Source organism: Arabidopsis thaliana (genome assembly GCF_000001735.4).
Source record: "Arabidopsis thaliana chromosome 1 sequence".
NCBI lineage: Eukaryota > Viridiplantae > Streptophyta > Magnoliopsida > Brassicales > Brassicaceae > Arabidopsis > Arabidopsis thaliana.
In genome coordinates, this window is record NC_003070.9 from 19,527,791 (window position 1) to 19,548,034 (window position 20,244).

At 35.6% G+C, this 20,244-nt stretch overlaps 4 protein-coding genes across 6 annotated transcripts; 2 read left to right on the forward strand and 2 right to left on the reverse strand.

The window, feature by feature from the left end:
* Positions 1 to 31: 31 nt before the first annotated feature.
* Positions 32 to 3,653, forward strand: AT1G52420 (UDP-Glycosyltransferase superfamily protein). Its single transcript, NM_104120.4, has 5 exons — positions 32 to 166; positions 274 to 382; positions 755 to 1,828; positions 1,919 to 2,679; positions 2,946 to 3,653. The coding sequence occupies exons 3-5, from the start codon at positions 877 to 879 to the stop codon at positions 3,243 to 3,245; spliced, it is 2,013 nt and encodes a 670-aa protein (NP_175651.1). The 5' UTR covers positions 32 to 166; positions 274 to 382; positions 755 to 876; the 3' UTR covers positions 3,246 to 3,653.
* AT1G52430 (Ubiquitin carboxyl-terminal hydrolase-related protein) lies at positions 3,560 to 8,632 on the reverse strand (the record flags this gene model as incomplete). Of its 2 annotated transcripts, none has more annotated exons than NM_104121.2 (13): positions 6,231 to 8,632; positions 6,018 to 6,146; positions 5,816 to 5,929; positions 5,597 to 5,646; positions 5,380 to 5,522; positions 5,186 to 5,289; positions 4,878 to 5,060; positions 4,560 to 4,766; positions 4,325 to 4,472; positions 4,096 to 4,226; positions 3,923 to 4,012; positions 3,749 to 3,829; positions 3,560 to 3,655 (listed from the first exon to the last, which is right to left on the reverse strand). In NM_104121.2, the coding sequence occupies exons 1-13, from the start codon at positions 8,163 to 8,165 to the stop codon at positions 3,560 to 3,562; spliced, it is 3,411 nt and encodes a 1,136-aa protein (NP_175652.1). In that variant the 5' UTR covers positions 8,166 to 8,632. The 2 variants fall into 2 exon arrangements, with proteins under 2 accessions (NP_175652.1, NP_001320519.1); NM_001333544.1 differs by having other exon boundaries at positions 5,597 to 5,643; positions 6,231 to 8,543.
* A 2,398-nt stretch (positions 8,633 to 11,030) lies between these two features.
* On the forward strand, positions 11,031 to 13,117 carry AT1G52440 (alpha/beta-Hydrolases superfamily protein; the record flags this gene model as incomplete). Its single annotated transcript, NM_104122.2, has 8 exons — positions 11,031 to 11,043; positions 11,378 to 11,483; positions 11,689 to 11,725; positions 11,815 to 11,854; positions 12,204 to 12,336; positions 12,423 to 12,508; positions 12,604 to 12,700; positions 12,820 to 13,117. The coding sequence occupies 8 exons, from the start codon at positions 11,031 to 11,033 to the stop codon at positions 12,908 to 12,910; spliced, it is 603 nt and encodes a 200-aa protein (NP_175653.2). The 3' UTR covers positions 12,911 to 13,117.
* Positions 13,118 to 13,786: 669 nt separating this feature from the next.
* On the reverse strand, positions 13,787 to 18,567 carry AT1G52450 (Ubiquitin carboxyl-terminal hydrolase-related protein; the record flags this gene model as incomplete). Of its 2 annotated transcripts, none has more annotated exons than NM_001333545.1 (13): positions 13,787 to 13,989; positions 14,083 to 14,163; positions 14,257 to 14,346; positions 14,430 to 14,560; positions 14,659 to 14,806; positions 14,894 to 15,100; positions 15,212 to 15,394; positions 15,520 to 15,614; positions 15,714 to 15,856; positions 15,931 to 15,980; positions 16,151 to 16,264; positions 16,329 to 16,457; positions 16,542 to 18,476. In NM_001333545.1, 13 exons carry the CDS (start codon positions 18,474 to 18,476, stop codon positions 13,894 to 13,896), a joined length of 3,402 nt encoding a protein of 1,133 aa, NP_001320847.1. The 2 variants fall into 2 exon arrangements, with proteins under 2 accessions (NP_001320847.1, NP_175654.1); NM_104123.2 differs by having other exon boundaries at positions 13,894 to 13,989; positions 15,520 to 15,623; positions 16,542 to 18,567.
* Between the last annotated feature and the right edge of the window lie 1,677 nt (positions 18,568 to 20,244).

The following is a 20,244-nucleotide window of genomic DNA, read 5'->3' on the forward strand; positions in this document are numbered from 1 at the left end:
ATAATTAAGGAGCGCAAAGTATATATGATTAAGGAAACAAGTGGAAGATTAATAATTAAGAAGCTGAAGCTGAAGCAGAAGAAGAAGCAGACTCTCTCTCTCTCTTTGCTTCAGCTTTTGCGCAGCTCTGATCTCTGAAGAAGACGAAGACTTAATCTATACAAAAGTAATCTTCTCTTTCTCTAATTAGTCTGCACTATCCTTCCGTTTCTAGTTTCCGATGATAATCATTGACTTCAGTTTTCGTGTTGATTCTTTGTTTTCTAATCATAGATTGCTGCGAATTCGCGTCAATTTAGCTGCGCTTTCTCGATCTTTTGTACTTCGGAAGCTGCAACGTTGTAGAATCGGCGGATCCAAGTCGGTAATTACTCAGCTTCTGGTAAGTGTTCACTGACCGATCGATGTGATTTTGAATTTTTTGTAACCAGAAGATATATTTCTGGCTTCAGTCTTCAAATTTATCCAACGCAATTTTCTAGTTCTAATGCTTGTTTTGTGGCTCTGGAATTGAAAATCCTTTGTAATCTGAGAAAGTTCTGGAGTGTTCTTCAGATTTAGTTTAAAATAGTTGCGATTAATTCCTAAATGCAGGTCGTAAGACTAGTTTAGATCTGAATTCTAAACAGTTATAGTTCATCTAGTATCAGATTTTTGTTAAATTAGAGTTTGATGTACTGGAATTAGAAGGGATCATTGCATGCTAATCTTTGATATGTGTTGTAGACTGATTGAATGATTTTATCTGTCTTAGGTTGTGATGTTAATGTGAGCTGCCCAATTTTGTGATGGTGGATTGAAGCGGTTGAATTTTTCTACTTCAGATTGCTTTTGTGTTTGATATGTTACTCATAATGAGATTATAGCCTTGAAATTATGGAGGAGATTCGGTTATCGCCGCTGAGACAGACAAGTGTTAAGTCTTCACTGTCAGGGAGGTCTACTCCAAGGGGTACACCTAGAGTGTATTCTGGTAGGACTCCGCGTAGAGGTCATGGTGGAGGAGGAGCGTTTCAGTGGTTTCGTAGTAGCCGGTTGGTTTATTGGCTGCTTTTGATTACGCTTTGGACGTATCTTGGATTTTATGTTCAGTCTAGGTGGGCACATGATAATGAAAGCAAAGTTGAGTTTTTACGGTTTGGAGGCAGACCGAGAAAGGATGAGTTATATATGGAGAAGATTAAAGGACTGGATGTTGTTGCTAATGAGAATTCTGAGGCTTTGGTTAATATTACTGGTAAAGATGATGCTGGTTCGAATAAGAGGACGGATGTTAGTCTGATCAAGAAAGATGATGGGGTTTCTCGACGGAGCTTGAGTTCCAAGCAGAAGACGAGAAAAACTGTCCGGACTTCTCGTAGTAAGATCCGTGTTAAGCAGAAGGTGATTAAAGAGGTACTTGAGACTAAGGATTTGGATGATGAGCAAGATCCACAACTTCCATTGACAAATGCTACTTATGGTAAGCTTCTTGGTCCCTTTGGATCACTAGAGGATAAAGTTCTTGAATGGAGCCCGCATAGAAGATCTGGGACTTGCGACAGGAAATCAGATTTTAAACGCCTTGTTTGGTCAAGGAGATTCGTCCTGCTTTTCCACGAGCTATCAATGACTGGTGCTCCAATTTCTATGATGGAGCTGGCTTCAGAGCTTTTGAGCTGTGGTGCAACAGTCTCTGCAGTAGTTCTTAGCAGGAGAGGTGGATTGATGCAAGAGCTCAGTAGGAGAAGGATCAAAGTTGTTGAAGACAAAGGAGAACTCAGCTTCAAGACTGCCATGAAAGCAGATTTGATCATCGCAGGATCAGCAGTGTGTACCTCATGGATAGGTAAGAATTCATTATGCAGTTTTTAGACTACTAATTTACAATCAGAGGAAAGCATATCTTAATTACTTTTTTTTTTTCCTTTTCTCGCAGATCAATACATGAATCATCATCCAGCTGGTGGAAGTCAAATAGCTTGGTGGATAATGGAGAATCGACGAGAATACTTTGATCGAGCGAAACCAGTTCTTGACCGAGTGAAAATGCTGATTTTCTTATCTGAATCACAGAGCAGACAATGGTTAACATGGTGCGAGGAGGAGCATATAAAGCTTAGATCACAACCAGTGATTGTTCCACTATCTGTTAATGATGAGTTAGCTTTTGTAGCGGGGATTCCTTCTTCACTCAACACACCAACACTTTCACCAGAGAAAATGAGGGTGAAGAGACAAATATTACGCGAATCAGTGAGAACAGAGTTAGGAATAACAGATTCAGATATGCTTGTGATGTCTCTTAGCAGCATAAACCCAACAAAGGGACAACTTCTTCTCCTTGAATCTATTGCCTTGGCTCTTTCTGAGAGAGGACAAGAATCTCAAAGGAATCACAAGGGGATCATTAGGAAAGAAAAGGTTAGTCTCTCCAGCAAACATCGTTTAAGAGGTTCATCACGACAGATGAAAAGTGTTTCTCTCACACTTGACAATGGCTTAAGAAGAGAGAAGCAAGAACTTAAAGTTCTTTTAGGATCCGTGGGTTCAAAGAGCAACAAAGTTGGATACGTTAAAGAGATGTTAAGCTTCTTGTCAAACAGCGGAAACTTATCTAAGTCGGTAATGTGGACTCCTGCAACAACCCGTGTTGCTTCATTATACTCTGCAGCAGATGTCTACGTTACAAACTCCCAGGTAATCCTCCTCACACCTCAAAAACATTATTTGATGCATATGCAGTTTTCCACTAGAAAGTAGTTTACAGTTAGGTTTTGGTTTAGTTTTATCAGTTTTATAGGAACTTGAATTACTGAATCAAATAAACCAATTTGTGATTGATTTCAGTTTGGTTTTGGATAAAACATTTCAGTTTTGTTTTTGTTCAAAATGTAGGTTTTGATTTCGGTTTGACCATTTCGATTTTGTTCGGTTTATTTATTTTGAACCTTGATTTTTTACAGGGAGTTGGTGAAACATTTGGTAGAGTGACAATCGAAGCAATGGCTTATGGACTTGCAGTGGTGGGAACAGATGCAGGAGGAACCAAAGAGATGGTTCAACACAACATGACTGGTCTACTTCACTCAATGGGGAGATCCGGTAACAAAGAATTAGCTCATAATCTCTTGTATCTACTTAGGAATCCAGACGAGAGGCTACGATTGGGGAGTGAAGGACGCAAAATGGTTGAGAAAATGTACATGAAGCAACATATGTACAAGCGATTCGTCGATGTTCTGGTCAAATGCATGAGACCTTAAAAAAGCCCTTTGTTTACCAAAATCAAATTTTTGTGCTATATTTGTTCCAATGATAGTGAATTGTGAGATACCGTCTTTGCCGAGATATACTTGGATCATACTGATCTCAGAAAACTCATAACAATAAAGTAAAGATAAATGTGTCTTTTGGTAGCTGAACCATTCATGTATATATGATAAGAACTCCCTGTATATGAACAAATGTAGTTTCCAAGACAAAATATTATAGAACAGAGAGCACAACTTCTTTTGAATTGGAACATGTCACTGTTTTATTTACATCAATGCCGGGATCCTCTATATTGATACACTTGTTAGGCCATCGATCCGACAGCTTCATAAAATAGAATCTCTGGTCGAATCTTCCTTTCTCCAAAGAAACTGACCACACTCTTCCAGTTGCCATCATCCTATAGCATCACCACATATGTGTCAATAATGTCTAGCCTATCTAATTTCACAATTCAACTCGAGGAAGACAAAGGGAAACTGTTTCGTCTTACCTCTCCTGATAAAGACTCTTGTCTGAGATTGACCTTAAAATCTCCAAAGAAAATGACCTCACTCTTCCAGTTACTGACATCCTATAGCATCACCACATATGTGTCAATAATGTCTGGCATATCCTAATTCACAGTTCAACTCAAGCAAGACAAAGGGAAACTGTTTCTTCTTACCTCTCCTGCTAAAGACTCTCGTCCCAGATTGACCCACCGGTTGTTTTCATAAGCTAAACAAAAGTGTTCTTCTTCTTCACCACAACCGACCTGCATTACATATGTTGAGACTGTAACAGAGAGATACAAAAGAACGATAGGACAAACATCTATCATACTGATTAAGATTTTACCATTGACACCAGCCGGTAGTTAGTGTTTGGTTCTAAGCCTACGTATAGCCTGCTGATATCTAACTCCAAGTCTAAAGCCTTTGTTGTTTCAGATATTTCTTTCTCAGTTTCACTCTTCTCCCATTCCAAGACTAATGTTGCAAACCGACAAAACACAAACAAAGTTTTATTATAAGCATTATAAGTGAAATGTGTACATAAGAACACAATCATGGTGGTCAAAACTTACCAATTGTGAAGACAGGCGGGCATCTACTTATAAAGTGATGAACAAAGTTTGACTCTCCACAACCTCCTGTTTTAATGTTGCATGACTTTTGATATTCCATGCGGATCACTTTTAGTATGTCCACAAACTTCATACTCTCAAAAGCACACTGTATATATTTAAGCATAAGACAACTTTATAAGAGGAGGTACCAGTTTCTGAAGGAACAATAAAGAGAGAAATCAATGAAACATACCTTAAGTTGTCTGATTGAATCTGCAGGCATAACAATGGCATAAGAACTTTTCTCTGGATAATTTGTAATCCATCTGCATTTTCTACAACTCATTCTTTCATTTTCCGCCAACGTAAAAAGGCGAGTTACCAAGCTTTCTCCTTCTGGATTTTTCCAGCAACACCAAAACTCAAGGATGGCTACAACTACCTTAGCAGCATCACTCGACTGCAAAGAGTAAAAAATCTAAAAACCTTAAGAATAACATTTAAGCTTATTGACAAAAAAAAATTATAATACAATGCTTAGATGCATATCTTCTCCACACAAATGACTAACCATGGAAATAACTTCTTCTAGGGAACTAAGTAAGTCGCTCAAGATGCAACTGTAGACTCCCTCAGTTTTTATGCTCTCTGACACAAAAGCATTAAAAAAATGTTGCAGTGCAGAAGGAACTTGTTGAAATCGTTGTGTATTGTTCTTCAGATCTTCTTTGAGAACTTTAATGTTCAAGAGAGCCTGCAATACCACATGTTTTTGTGAAACTATCAAAAGGAATAAGGAAATGAAGAGATGTGGAATGAGTTGAATCAGTAAATGAGAGTTTAGGTATTCAATCTTCCTTTGGTTGGAAACTGCTTTACCTTCAGCGTCATGTCAAGAGCTGAATTGTATCTGGCTGCAGCTCCTCCAATTGCTGACTCTGAATGTGCCGACAGTGAATCTTCTTTAGGCATGTCTAGCATCTCTTGAAAATGGCGAATGAAAGATATAAGAATAATGCATCTCAAAACAAGACAATTCAAATTAATTATCAATTGAGAAGCTTTTAAACAACCTGCAGGGCCATCTTTAGTAGCTTCCTCTTGATTTTGAGTTTTGGATGAACTTTCCAATGGACCACTCTCACTTGCAAGAGCATTTTCTGGTTCCATAGAATCTTCTTCCACCGTTTTTAGTTCAAGGTTGACAGGAGGTTTACTGTACATGTAAAAACTCAGAGAAAACCCGAAAACAATTAATTAACATAAGAAAATGACTCTTAAGGTACTTACTGTTCAACAGTCTGATCAAGGGGACTAAACTTGCTCATTGAAGCTCTCTGCTGCACCATCAAGATCACTCATTAATACAATGTGACATTACAGGTATACACAAAGCAGAGAAGTGGAATCCTAAAAGTAAGGAAACGAAGTCAAAATGGAAGATATGTTATCAAAATAAGATAGGAAAACGTCATTGACTTGTTCACAGAATATTACTAGTTGAAAGACCTTGTTTATTTTATCATTCTTCTTCTTTGACTGTGCCTTCTTCTCCTCCTCGAGTGCAAGATCTGCTGCTACTGCATCTGCCTTGGCTTTGCGTTCCATATTCATTATTTCATTCTAGATGAGAAGAGATATGAAACCATATAAAAAAACAATATAAAGGCCAAGTCAGACAGAAAATGAAAGCTGTCTATATATAACCAACCAGCAAGAAAGGTTTCATCAGTTGAAGAATATAAGTGCGGTTGTCAAATGCAGAAAGCCTGGCGAGGTTGTTTAGCAAGCTAATCCTTGAATTTTCAATCAGCAAAATCTTTGAGTCGATTAGAAGAACCTGCAAGTCATGTCGATAATTTATTAAGTTGGGATGAATATGTTACTCTGTTGTTAATAATGAATATTACAGTCATGAATGAACCTTGTGGGTGACCACTAATGTCAGAAGGCCTATGGACTCCAGCACTTTATCGTCCCTACAACTTTTCTGCTCACGTATAAGATTCAAGCAGTCATCTAAATCAGGGACATCAAATGGTGGAAGCAATGCTCCTTCCAAAACATCTCGTACTGCACCCAAGAATATTTTTCTATCAACGGAAATTTCAGGGAGTATCTCTTCACACTCATCGCACAGAATAGATGCGTATCTGATCCACTGATCTTCCTGAAGATTCCTTCTCCTTTCATCTTCACTCATACATATTCTCTCGATTATCATAAGACTTGTGACATAACCTAAGAGCAACTTTCGATTTGTATATTTGGTTTCCAGATTCCTACATGTGAACTGAACAGCTCTGAGAACAGCTAGCCATATATCAAGATTGTATTCCCTGATAGGTTTGGGAAAGATCTTATCTACTGAAATGTTGTCATATAACCAAGGTATGATATCATCTCCCTGAGCATGTGCCTTGGCGTAGTGGGCAATGGGATCAAAAACATTGATTGTTCTTTCATCATCACATGGAGCGTTATTGCTTTTCAGCAGTCTTCTATCCAGAAGCAGATATGAAAACTGAGGGTCAAAGTCGATATTTTCTTTAACCCGAGTACGATCCAAGAAACTGTCCACTGCTCTGCTAACCAGCTTTGCACCATCATTCCTTTCACACTTTAAGTTATTTAGAAAGTCTAGAATCTGATTGAGTTCAGGACATTCCAAAAAACAGATACTCTGAGGTGTTTCCACTAGTAGAGAATCGACAAGACTCTGTGCAGAGACTTCAAGTTTTTCAAGATGCTTAACCGGAAAATACATCACCCAGTCTCGAACACTGCATGATAACGTTTTATGGTCACAAAGAGACACAAGGAGCAATTTGATTTCCTTGAGTAACTTACCGCGCTCTTCATCCGCAGCTAAAGGCCATTCTTTGGACCACCCATTCTTACATTTAGATGCAAACGCTTTCACATCTGCGAGCTGATTCTTGATCATTTCAACCGCAGCCGCTGCATCCACTGGTTCCCAACTTCCATTTGATATCTTACGAGCCCAGTCCTTCCCTATTCTCTGGACCTTATCCTTTTTTGTACCAGGTTTAAAATCTGCAGCATGTACTTCTTCAAGATGATTCTTACATTCCTCAGCACTAGAGAACCTCTTCGAACAACACATCCAGAATGTCCATATCATGTCTTTCCTTGCAGAAGCAAGAACGTTCTCCAAAACATCTCGTCCATCTCTGTAACGGACTCTCTCGACAAAAGATAAAAGCTTTGCAATGTTTACTTTCATAAAGTCTCTTTTGACCTTCACATCCAATCCCACCCAAAACGACCTCAATCTTTTCACCACGCCCTGACGTGTCTCTGGAATTTTCTCTGACTCCAAAACTTTTGGTTTAGAGACTTGTTTCATAGTAGAAGCAACTAGAGTCTCCGGAGAAGCAATCTTAGACTCTGCATCTTTGATTATTCTCAATATCTGCTTCTGTTTTTCATTGAATCGTATTTGCCGAACAACAGGATCCGTGATATCCTGGAAAGTAACAGATAAAGCTAGTTTTGCTTTCACCAAACACTTCTTGTAGTACATCAAAGATCCAAGCTTGTTGGCCAACATGTGAAGCGAATTTGCACAAAATGGTGATAACCTCTCATCTTCCGAGTAACATCCCACAGAACCTAACAAGTATGTGAATTCCATATCAGAGTTCTCTGTTTCTAGCGATAGTTTTAAGAATACTTGACCTTGTTTGATACGAATAAGCCATGCGTTTTGATCTTCTCTATGGATTCGAATCAAATCTTCAAGTATCTTCAATGCCTCGATGTAGTTACCTTTAGCGATGTGATCATTTGCATCTTTGTAGGGTTTTCCCTCCGTGATAGAAGAAGAAGACTCCATTGTAGACGATTCTCAAGATTCTTTAAGCTTTCTTGCTTCAGAGAGAAATTTGTGAAGCGGGAAAAAAAGAAGCAACGAAAATAACAGAATTGCATCGAAGAAGAAGCTGGGTTTTATAACGTGTGAGTCACGTGACACAAGGCTTTTATAACGTGAGAGTCACGTGACACAAGAATGATATATAAAAAAATAGCATTGGGAAATTTCGTCGAACACCTTGTGTGCAACATCCATAGCACTCCACTACTTCGAAAACCCAGAATTTCTGGGAATCTTCGAATTTTGCTTAAGATATTTGAATATAGAATGGTATTCATGTCGGGGATGAACGAAAATCAGACTTGAAATGATCAAAGAACAGAGGTTCACCAAATCAAGTAGCTTTGGGACATAAACAATTAAAAGCTTTTGCAAATCTTCGTCTTTTGTAATTAGAAACTTTTCATTTTTCATCACTAACCAATCTCCTCCTTCCAGCTGTTACGCCTTTTTATATATAAAAAAAGATTCTATGCACATTTTAAAAATTATTTGATTTTAAAATAATTGGTTGCTTACACATTGTTGGAGTATCAATTGTTTTTTTTTATATTAAAACGGAAACTTATATTAATTAAGTTCAAATTTCTAAAAAATATATTACTTCCTCTCTTTCAATTTATTTGATGTTTAAAATTTTCCCACATAGATTAAAAAATCATTTAATTTTTCTTATTTTCAATTAAAAACATTTGTTTCTTATTTAAATTTAAAACTGATTTAGTCACAGTAGAATGATAACATGTTAAATGTGATTGGTCCATATCTCTTTTTGGGACTAGCTCACGGATTCATATGATCATATTTTTATTTTTATTAGAACGTTAACTCATCTATTCTGCCATTTTGGTCAATGTTAACAAATAATAATATAATATCATAAGACTAGAGACTCAGATTCCTCTCGTTAGATCTTCTTCTTCTTCATTTGTCTTTCCATGTTTAGTATTTGAATTCCTAAGCTAGTACTGCTAGATTTTGTTTTGGGGCTGGTGATTTTACACCAAAAAAAAATATACATATATATATATCATAAGACTAAGAAATTGAAATTAAATAACTTGTTGAACCAAAACACTAAGCGGAAATTAACAAGTAAAATAAAATGTATACCACATCGAATTTGGTAATTGTTGTACCACAAGGTCGTGCAAGTAATGACATTTGTCTTTCTTTGTGATATTTTACTTAATTTAATTACACATCAAAACATTTCTCTGATCTCTATTACATATTAGAAGGGATTTGTAATCTGTTAGGTATATATGGTTGAAGATTAATCGATTTTTTTTTTTTGCAATGACTTTTTATTGTTTTTCCTTCTTGATTCTTCACTTTTTTTCTGTTGGTGTTATCAAGTTGTACATGGTAACCTCTTTTCAATACAGGAAAAAGAAAACAAGCATTTAGCTTTTGTCAAGTCAGTTTTTTCAAACATAAGAGTAATCTAGGAAGCCAAAGATGGAACGTTAATTACTACACTAATTTGATAATGAGACCAACGAACATTTTGACCTTTTGAAATAATACTCTCCACCTTCTAGCCTTGTGCATATTGTTGCTTGGGTTTGTTCAGCTTCGAGAAACACCAAACTCAACATTATATTCGCAAATTGTTCCTCCAAGCTTTTCTGTCAATGGTATTTGAAACGAAAAGATCAACTCTATATGACCTTCTTTTTTTGTTCTATAACAAACCGGAATTTTATTATACTTTTCTTAGAAACCACCAAAACGTGCGACGGAAGAATACCAAGTGCTAACCAAATTGATATTCAGGTTTAAGGTAGTTGTGGGACTTAAAACAAAAAAGAAGGAAATATTAAAGTTTACGTGTTCCACAATGAGGATGGAAATTTCTTTTTGTTTGGAAAGCACCCGTGACTCACTTAGTCATCTGAAATTCCTTATTCTTACCTATAAATATTTGAAGTTGTTGTACTCATAGTCAAGATTCTTTTTCTTTGTCGTTTCCTTAATTTAATTCTATACTAGTTATGGGATTCATAGTTGTTAGTAATTTGCTTTTATGTGTATGTATTCTTTGATCACACTCATGCCCCAATTAGAAATTTGATGCGACTAAGTTTTCCTATGACTCACTTAGTCATTTGAAACGACTCATAGTTTTTTAATTCTTTTTTGTTTCCTCAATTTATATCTATAATATTTGCGGGTTACATAACTATTACAGTTTTGCCAAAATGTGTATACCAACTAAAATAAAACGATTTAGTAAAAATTCATATATACGTGTGTAGGTGCATGCCCTACGAAATAGTAATTTAGAAAATGAAGTATATATATTATTGTTTTTTAAGATCCATCATTAATAGTCAACGTGTAAAAAACGAAAATCTCTACTAGTTCAGAGATTCATACATATTAACATTTTCCAAATATGTATAGTTGGTTTTATCAATTGATTAAACAAAACTAAAACAAATAATATGAAATATATTATTGGTTTCCACTTTCCAGCTGTAGTACACTGTAGATATCATAAGTTCAATTTCCTTGTTATCATTTCATATAGAATTAGAAAGAAATTAAACATTAAAACCTAGGTCTGGTTGCACATATTGATAATGAAACATCTAATTAATTAGGTTTCCTTCATTAATGAGTGACCAACCAATATTTTTGACATTTTGATTTAGTGAAACAGAAAAATATATCATGTGTTTGCTTTTTTGGGTGTATAAATACACATTGTTCGTCACATATTTTCACCATCACTGCTTTTCCAAAACTCCTCTCAAAATATAGAACAAAAATCGGCTGAGTATAGAAAAAAGACTATTTTCAAGTTCTTCTCATAAAAACATGGCGGCTTCTGGTATGTCTTGTTTCCTTCTTGATTTTCCATGTTATGTTAGTTTATTGTTTTCTCGTTGGTGTATATTGTCTTCTTTTCTCGTTGCTTTTGTGATGTATATTTTCTCTTAGATATTCAACATCACTCTTTGGTGTATATTTGCACATTGCTCTCCTTTTCATTCTCTTCCATTTCCCATCAATATAATGTGCAACTCTGAAATTTTCGCACGAATAAAAGAAATCTTCAATAAATAAAATAACTATTTTTTTTAGTTTTTATTAAAGTTGTGGGCTACTACTCTCAAACAATTTTGTTTGGTTAATGACGTTTTTCTATGGTAAAATCTTTGCAGATAGTAGAAACAACAGAGCAGATGAACCTGGTTTTGTTGTGCAACCTAAAGGAGAGCATAGAGTCATTATAGTATGGCTGCATGATAAGGATGAGCGTTCCTCTGAGTAACATTTATACCACATGACTTGTTTGTATTGTTTCATATCTTTCATTTGATCTAATCCAAGTTAATTATGAAAGAAAAAAATTCGTCTCATATGAACGAAATATTTTCTTACATTAATTATAGAAACTTTATCTTCGCTTCTTAACTTTTAATTTTTATTTTATTTCGTTGTTTCTCTTATTATGTTTATATTCTTTTTGCAGTTCACTTCAGTTTGTGGAACAATTGAATCTTAAAAATGTAAGTATCCATGAACATTTTATGTTAATTAAAACCCACTAATAGCTATTAATTTTGTTAACATCACGAATAATTTTTTTGACATACAGGTCAAATGGATATGTCCCTCTCTCGTGTTCCCCGATTCATGTGAGATAAAATGGCTTATACTCATCAGTTTTCTTGTAAACATTATTTGATGTCACAAAATTATTTGGGACTTTAACAAAAATTAAAAAAATGGTAATGTAGAGTGACCTAATATCGACCCATAATTATTTGGGACTTTAACAAAAATTAAAAAAATGGTAATGTAGAGTGACCTAATATCGACCCATAATTATTTGGGACTTTAACAAAAATTAAAAAAATGGTCTTACCAATCTTTATATACATATATTAAGTGGGCTTTTCCCTTTTTGAATATGCTTAATTAACATATATCTAATCTGTGACTAGTTACAGCTACTCAATGACTAAAACTTTATTTTGTATATAGTCATAAAAGGAGTGGGAGGTTTAGGAATGGGTGCAGCAGTAGCTCTCCACTTTGCAACAAGTTGTGCTCTTAACCATTATACTATAAATCCCCGAGTTGTTGTTGGAATCAGCGGGTGGCTTTCTAATTCGGGGTATACTCAAATAATTTCTTAAAACTAATTAATTTTACGTTTCACATCTCATTGAATGATGAAAGACTAATTATTAAACATTGCAGGAGCCTAAAACGCAGTATAGAATCTGCTTCACATGGGGCTCCAGCTCGTGCTGCATCGCAGTCAATCTTTATTACGCATGGAATATGTAAATCTAACCGGCTTCTCTTTCAATGTAACTATTTTCCTCTTTAGATAATGATCAGAGACAATGCTAAATCTTTATGATGACATGTGTCGCAGGCGATTCTGTTCCTCACCCCTGTGACTGTGGAGAAGAAGCTGTTTTGTCCCTTAGAGAGGCTGGATTTAGAGACGTCAAGTTCACACCATTTGCAAGGTAGATAAACATCAAATAATATTTTACATTTTAGCCCTGCTCTATATAGTATATACCATTTTTGGTTTGAATTTTGTTTTTTGTCTAATAAGTTATTGGGTTATGAACATGTGATGTAGGTTTGGACCGACTGCTCATGAGAACAATCGCAACGTAATGGTCAAAAGCTGGTTGGAAGAGAAGCTCCAGCTCGATGTTACTATACCATAGAGACTTTCCTCTATCTAGTGACTAGTAGTTTACTAAATATCGTCGTTTGTTTTCTTTGTCCTGAATAAATTAGCGTGACTCATGTTATGACTTATGACTAAGTTTTTATTTTTTACAGACTTTATGCTTTTGTGTTTTTCCCGTTGTTGCTATCAATTTGTCGCAACATTGTTTTTTTAATAATTAAATAATTATTTAGAATTAATTATGTTACAATCTTCTTATAAGTCTGACAGATATATAAACATATCGTATATAAAATTTAGTTTTTTAAAGTGTTCAATTTCCTTTCTCTATACAAACTATCAATCATTTACCATGTTAATTCATCTAACTCGAACTAGCTATTATAAAGTTTCATTAAAAAGAAATAAGAAATTATATATATTATGCTCCAGTATTTAGGAAAAAAGTATTTAGTTTTTTCAAACATAAGAGTAATTTAGGAAGGACTTCGACACAAAAAAAAAAAAAAAAATTTAAGAAGCCAAAGATGAGAGCAAATTGATAATGAGAGCAACGAATATTTTGACCTTAGCTATTGATATATTATGCTCCAGTCTCCACCTTCTAGCCATGTGCATATTATTGTTTGGGTTCGTTCAGCTTCTACAAACACCAAACTCGACATCATATTTGCAAGTTATGACCTTCTTTTTTTTTAGAAACCACCAAATATGCAAAGGAATTGATAATTGGGTTTTTAAGGTAGCTTCGACATCTCACGTCTATATATTTGACTTGAAAAAAATGGAAATATTAAAGTTTACGTGTTCCACAATGAGATGGAAAATTCTTTTTGTTTGGAACGTACTCGTGACTCACTAATTAGTCATGTATATATGATAAGGACTCTCTGTATATGAACAAATGTAGTTTCCAAGACAAAATATTATAGAATAGAGAGCACAACATCTTTTGAATTGGAGCATGTCACTGTTTTATTTACATCAATGCCGGGATCCTCTATATTGATACACTTGTTAGGCCATCGATCCGACAGCTTCATAAAATAGAATCTCTGGTCGAATCTTCCTTTCTCCAAAGAAACTGACCACACTCTTCCAGTTGCCATCATCCTATAGCATCACCACATATGTGTCAATAATGTCTAGCCTATCTAATTTCACAATTCAACTCAAGGAAGACAAAGGGAAACTGTTTCGTCTTACCTCTCCTGATAAAGACTCTTCTCTGAGATTGACCTTAAAATCTCCAAAGAAAATGACCGCACTCTTCCAGTGACTGACATCCTATAGCATCACCACATATGTGTCAATAATGTCTGGCATATCCTAATTCACAGTTCAACTCAAGCAAGACAAAGGGAAACTGTTTCTTCTTACCTCTCCTGCTAAAGACTCTCGTCCCAGATTGACCCACCGGTTGTTTTCATAAGCTAAACAAATGTGTTCTTCTTCTTCACCACAACCAACCTGCATCACATACGTTGAGACTGTAACAGAGAGATACAGAAGAACAATAGGACAAAAATTTGGGATCCTGATTAAGATTTTACCATTGACACCAGCCGGTAGTTAGTGTTTGGTTCTAAGCCTACGTATAGCCTGCTGATATCTAACTCCAAGTCTAAAGCCTTTGTTGTTTCAGATATTTCTTTCTCAGTTTCACTCTTCTCCCATTCCAAGACTAATGTTGCAAACCGACAAAACACAAACAAAGTTTTATTATAAGCATTATAAGTGAAATGTGTACATAAGAACACAATCATGGTGGTCAAAACTTACCAATTGTGAAGACAGGCGGGCATCTACTTATAAAGTGATGAACAAAGTTTGACTCTCCACAACCTCCTGTTTTAATGTCGCATGACTTTTGATATTCCATGCGGATCACTTTTAGTATGTCCACAAACTTCATACTCTCAAAAGCACACTGTATATATTTAAGCATAAGACAACTTTATAAGAGGAGGTACCAGTTTCTGAAGGAACAATAAAGAGAGAAATCAATGAAACATACCTTAAGTTGTCTGATTGAATCTGCAGGCATAACAATGGTATAAGAACTTTTCTCTGGATAATTTGTAATCCATCTGCATTTTCTGCAACTCATTCTTTCATTTTCCGCCAACGTAAAAAGGCGAGTTACCAAGCTTTCTCCTTCTGGATTTTTCCAGCAAAACCAAAACTCAAGGATGGCTACAACTACCTTAGCAGCATCACTCGACTGCAAAGAGTAAAATATTTAAAAACCTTAAGAATAACATTTAAGCTTATTGACAAAAACAATTTATAATACAATGCTTAGATGCATATCTTCTCCACACAAATGACGAACCTTGGAAATAACTTCTTCTAGGGAACTAAGTAAGTCGCTCAAGATGCAACTGTAGACTCCCTCAGTTTTTATGCTCTCTGACACAAAAGCATTAAAAAAATGTTGCAGTGCAGAAGGAACTTGTTGAAATCGTTGTGTATTGTTCTTCAGATCTTCTTTGAGAACTTTAATGTTCAAGAGAGCCTGCAATACCACATGTTTTTGTGAAACTATCAAAAGGAATAAGGAAATGAAGAGATGTGGAATGAGTTGAATCAGTAAATGAGAGTTTAGGTATTCAATCTTCCTTTGGTTGGAAACTGCTTTACCTTCAGCGTCATGTCAAGAGCTGAATTGTATCTGGCTGCAGCTCCTCCAATTGCTGACTCTGAATGTGCCGACAGTGAATCTTCTTTAGGCATGTCTAGCATCTCTTGAAAATGGCGAATGAAAGATATAAGAATAATGCATCTCAAAACAAGACGATTCAAATTATTTGTCAATTGAGAAGCTTTTAAACAACCTGCAGGGCCATCTTTAGTAGCTTCCTCTTGATTTTGAGTTTTGGATGAACTTTCCAATGGACCATTCTCACTTGCAAGAGCATTTTCTGGTTCCATAGAATCTTCTTCCACCGTTTTTAGTTCAAGGTTGACAGGAGGTTTACTGTACATGTAAAAACTCAGAGAAAACCCGAAAACAATTAAATAACATAAGAAAATGACTTTTAAGGTACTTACTGTTCAACAGTCTGATCAAAGGGACTAGACTTGCTCGTTGAAGCTCTGTGCTGCACCATGAAGACCACTCATTAATACAATGTGGACATTACAGGTATACAAAAAGCAGAGAAGTGGAATCCTAAAAGTAAGGAAACGAAGTCAAAATGGAAGATATGTTATCGCAATAAGATAGGAAAGCGTCATTGACTTGTTCACAGAATATTACTAGTTGAAAGACCTTGTTTATTTTATCATTCTTCTTCTTTGACTGTGGCTTCTTCTCCTCCTCGAGTGCAAGATCTGCTGCTACTGCATCTGCCTTGGCTTTGCGTTCCATATTCATTATTGCACTCTAGATGAGAAGAGATATGAAACCATATAAAAAACAATATAAAGGCCAAGTCAGACAGACCAACCAGCAAGAAAGGTTTCATCAGTTGAAGAATATAAGTGCGGTTGTCAAATACAGAAAGCCTGGCGAGGTTGTTTAGCAAACTAATCCTTGAATTATCAATCAGCAAAATCTTTGATTCGATTAGAAGAACCTGCAAGTCATGTCGATAATTTATTAAGATGGGATGAATATGTTACTCTGTTGTTAATAATGAAAGTTACAGTCATGAAAGAACCTTGTAGGTGACCGCTAATTTCAGAAGGCCTATGGACTCCAGCACTTTATCGTCACTACGTGTTTTCTGCTCACGTATAAGATTCAAGCAGTCATCTAAATCAGGGACATCAAATGTTGGAAGCAATGCTCCTTCGAAAACATCTCGTACTGCACACACAAATATTTTTCTAGCGAGGGAAATTTCAGGGACTATCTCCTCACACCTATCGCACAGAATAGATGCATATCTGATCCACTGATCTTCCTGAAGATTCCTTCTCCTTTCATCTTCACTCATACATATGTTCTCGATTATAGTAAGAGTTGCGCTATAACCTAAGAACAACTTTTGATTTGTATATTTGGTTTCCATATTCCTACATGTGAACTGAACAGCTCTGAGAACAGCTAGCCATATATCAAGATTGTATTCCCTGATAGGTTTGGGAAAGATCTTATCTACTGAATTGTAGTCATATAACCAAGGTATGATATCATCCCCCTGAGCATGTGCCTTGGCGTAGTGGGCAATGGGATCAAAAACATTGATTGTCCCTTCATCATCACATGGAGCGTTATTGCTTTTCAGCAGTCTTCTATCCAGAAGCAGATATGAAAACTGAGGGTCAAAGTCGATCTTTTCTTTAACCCGAGTACGATCCAAGAAACTGTCCACTGCTCTGCGAACCAGCTCTGCACCATCATTCCTTTTACACTTTATTTTCTTTAGAAAGTCTAGAATCTGATTGAGTTCAGGACATTCCAAAAAACAGATACTCTGAGGTGTTTCCACTAGTCGAGAATAGACAAGACTCTGTGCAGAGACTTCAAGTTTTTCAAGATGCTTAACCGGAAAATGCATCACCCAGTCTCGAACACTGCATGATAACGTTTTATGGTCACAAAGCGACACAAGGAGCAATTTGATTTCCTTGAGTAACTTACCGCGCTCTTCATCTGCAGCTAAAGGCCATTCTTTGGACCATCCATTCTTACATTTAGATGCAAACGCTTTCACATCTGCGAGCTGATTCTTGATCATTTCAACAGCAGCCGCTGCATCCACTGGTTCCCAACTTCCAATTGATATCTTACGAGCCCAGTCCTTCCCTATTCTCTGGAACTTATCCTTTTTTGTACCAGGTTGAAAATCTGCAGCATGTACTTCTTCAAGATGATTCTTACATTCCTCAGCACTAGAGAACCTCTTCGAACAACACATCCAGAATGTCCATATCATGTCTTTCCTTGCAGAAGCAAGGATTTTCTCCAAAACATCTCGCCCATCTCTGTAACGGACTGTCTCGACAAAAGATAAAAGCTTTGCAATGTTTACTTTCATAAAGTCTCTTTTGACCTTCACATCCAATCGCACCCAAAACGACCTCAATCTTTTCACCACACCCTCACGTGTGTCTGGAATTTTCTCTGACTCCAAAACTTTTGGTTTAGAGACTTGTTTCATAGTAGAAGCAACTAGAGTCTCCGGAGAAGCAATCTTAGACTCTGCATCTTTGATTACGCTCAACATCTCCTTCTTTTTTTCATTCATTCGTATTTGCCGAGCAACAGAATCCGTGATATCTGGGAAAGTAACAGATAAAGCTTGTTTTGCTTTCACCAAACACTTCTTGTAGTACATCAAAGATCCAAGCTTGTTGGCCAACATGTGAAGCGATTTTGCACAAAATGATGATAACCTCTCATCTTCCGAGTAACATCCCACAGAACCTAACAAGTATGTGAATTCCATATCAGAATTCTCTGTTTCTAGCGATAGTTTTAAGAATACTTGACCTTGTTTGATACGAATAAGCCATGCGTTTTGATCTTCTCTATGGATTCGAATCAAATCTTCAAGTATCTTCAATGCGTTGATGTAGTTTCCTTTAGCGATGTGATCTTTAGCATCTTTGTAGAGTTTCCCCTCCTTGATAGAAGAAGAAGACTCCATTGAAGACGATTCTCAAGATTCTTTAAGCTTTCTTGTGTCTCTCGAGGGCTTTTCTTGCTTCAGAGAGAAATTGTGAAGCGGGAAAAAAGAGCAACGAGAAAATAACATAATTGTATCGAAGAAAAATCTGGCTTTTATAACGTGAGTGTCACGTGACATAAGGCTTTGGTTTAAAGAAAAAGAAAAAACAATTTTTAGTATTGGGGAATTTCGTCGAACACCTTGTGTGCAACATCTGTAGTACACTACACTACACTGTTTCGATTTAGTTGTGAATTTTCAGGAATAGATAAACAAAAGAAAACCCAGGATTTGTCTGAATCTTCGGGTTTTGCTTAAGAGACTTGGATATATAATGGTATTCATGTTGGGGATGAACAAAATTCAGACTTGAAATGATCAGAGAGACCAGAGGTTGTTCGACAAATCAAGTAGCTTTGGGGCTTAATATAATAAATAATTCGTCTTTGTAACCAATCTCAACCTTCCAGCTGTTACCTTTTTTTTTTGGTTAGTTTCTATGCAAAATTTTAAAATTATTTGATTTTAAAATAATTGGTTGATTGCAAATTGTTGGAGTATCAAATAATTTTAAAGTTTGCATATTGTTGCAACAAATTAACTGACATAAGGAGTACTTTGCAACAATTTTATTATGCAATATTTTTTATATATAATTGGTTGAATCTTAATTAAATAGTAATGATGTTTTTGGAAAAAAAAAATTATACTTTATAATTTTTGTGCTTTTAGTTGAAACATCCTTACATTTCAAAAAGGATAGAGTAAATTAATTTCAAGTTTCCGAAAAAATATACTACTTGCTTTCTTTCAATTCATTTGATGTTGTATAACATTAATTTCTTATCAACTAAAGACAAGTGGGGAGTGAAGGACATAGAAACGTGCCCATGAAGCTAGATATGTATACAAGATATATAGCGACATTCTTGTCAAATGCGTAAGATCATATAAGCGACATTTTTTTTTATCTTTTGACTTCGAATGTTATATATCTAGTGAGTTTGTAATTAGTTGGCAAACAAATTGTGGCGATTGACTCGATTGAGATGAGAGTCATTGTAGAGTGAATGAGCGGATATATAGTATCAATGTGTTACGTAGTTATGTCATAGAATTAAAACTGACTTTAGTCACAGTAGAAATATAACATGTTAAATGTGGTTGGTCCATATCTGTTTTTGGGACTAGCTCACGGATTCATATGATCATATTTTTATTTTGAACATAGAACTCATCTATTTGCCATTTTGATCAATTTAACTAATAATATCAAAAGACTATGCAAGTGAAACTAAATTGCTTGTTGAACCAAAACACTAAGCGGAAGTTAACAAGTAAAATGAAATGTATACCACATCAAATGTACGCACGTTATGATGACATTTGTTTTTCTCTGTGATATTTTACTTAATTTAATTACACAGCAATTTTTCTCTGATCTCTATTACAGATTAGAAGGGATTTATAATCTATTAGGTATATGGTTATTAATTAATCTATTTTTCTTGCAATTCATTTTTATTGTTTTATCTTGTTGATTCTTCACTTTTCTTGTCGGTGTTATCAAGTTGTACATGGTAACCCCTTTTCAAGATAGCAAAAAGAAAAAAATAAGTATTTCGGTTTTGTCAAGCCAGTTTTTCAAACATATGAGTAACTTAGGAACCCAAAGATGGAACGTTAATTATTACACCAATTTGATAATGAGACCAACAAACATTTTGACCTTTTGAAATAATACTCT

Coding starts and splice junctions, on each gene's coding strand:
- AT1G52420 (NM_104120.4), top strand. CDS start 877: ATGGAGGAGATTCGGTTATCGCCGCTGAGACAGACAAGTGTTAAGTCT. Junction 1,829..1,918: donor AGTGTGTACCTCATGGATAG/GTAAGAATTCAT, acceptor CTTTTCTCGCAG/ATCAATACATGAATCATCAT. Junction 2,680..2,945: donor TCTACGTTACAAACTCCCAG/GTAATCCTCCTC, acceptor GATTTTTTACAG/GGAGTTGGTGAAACATTTGG.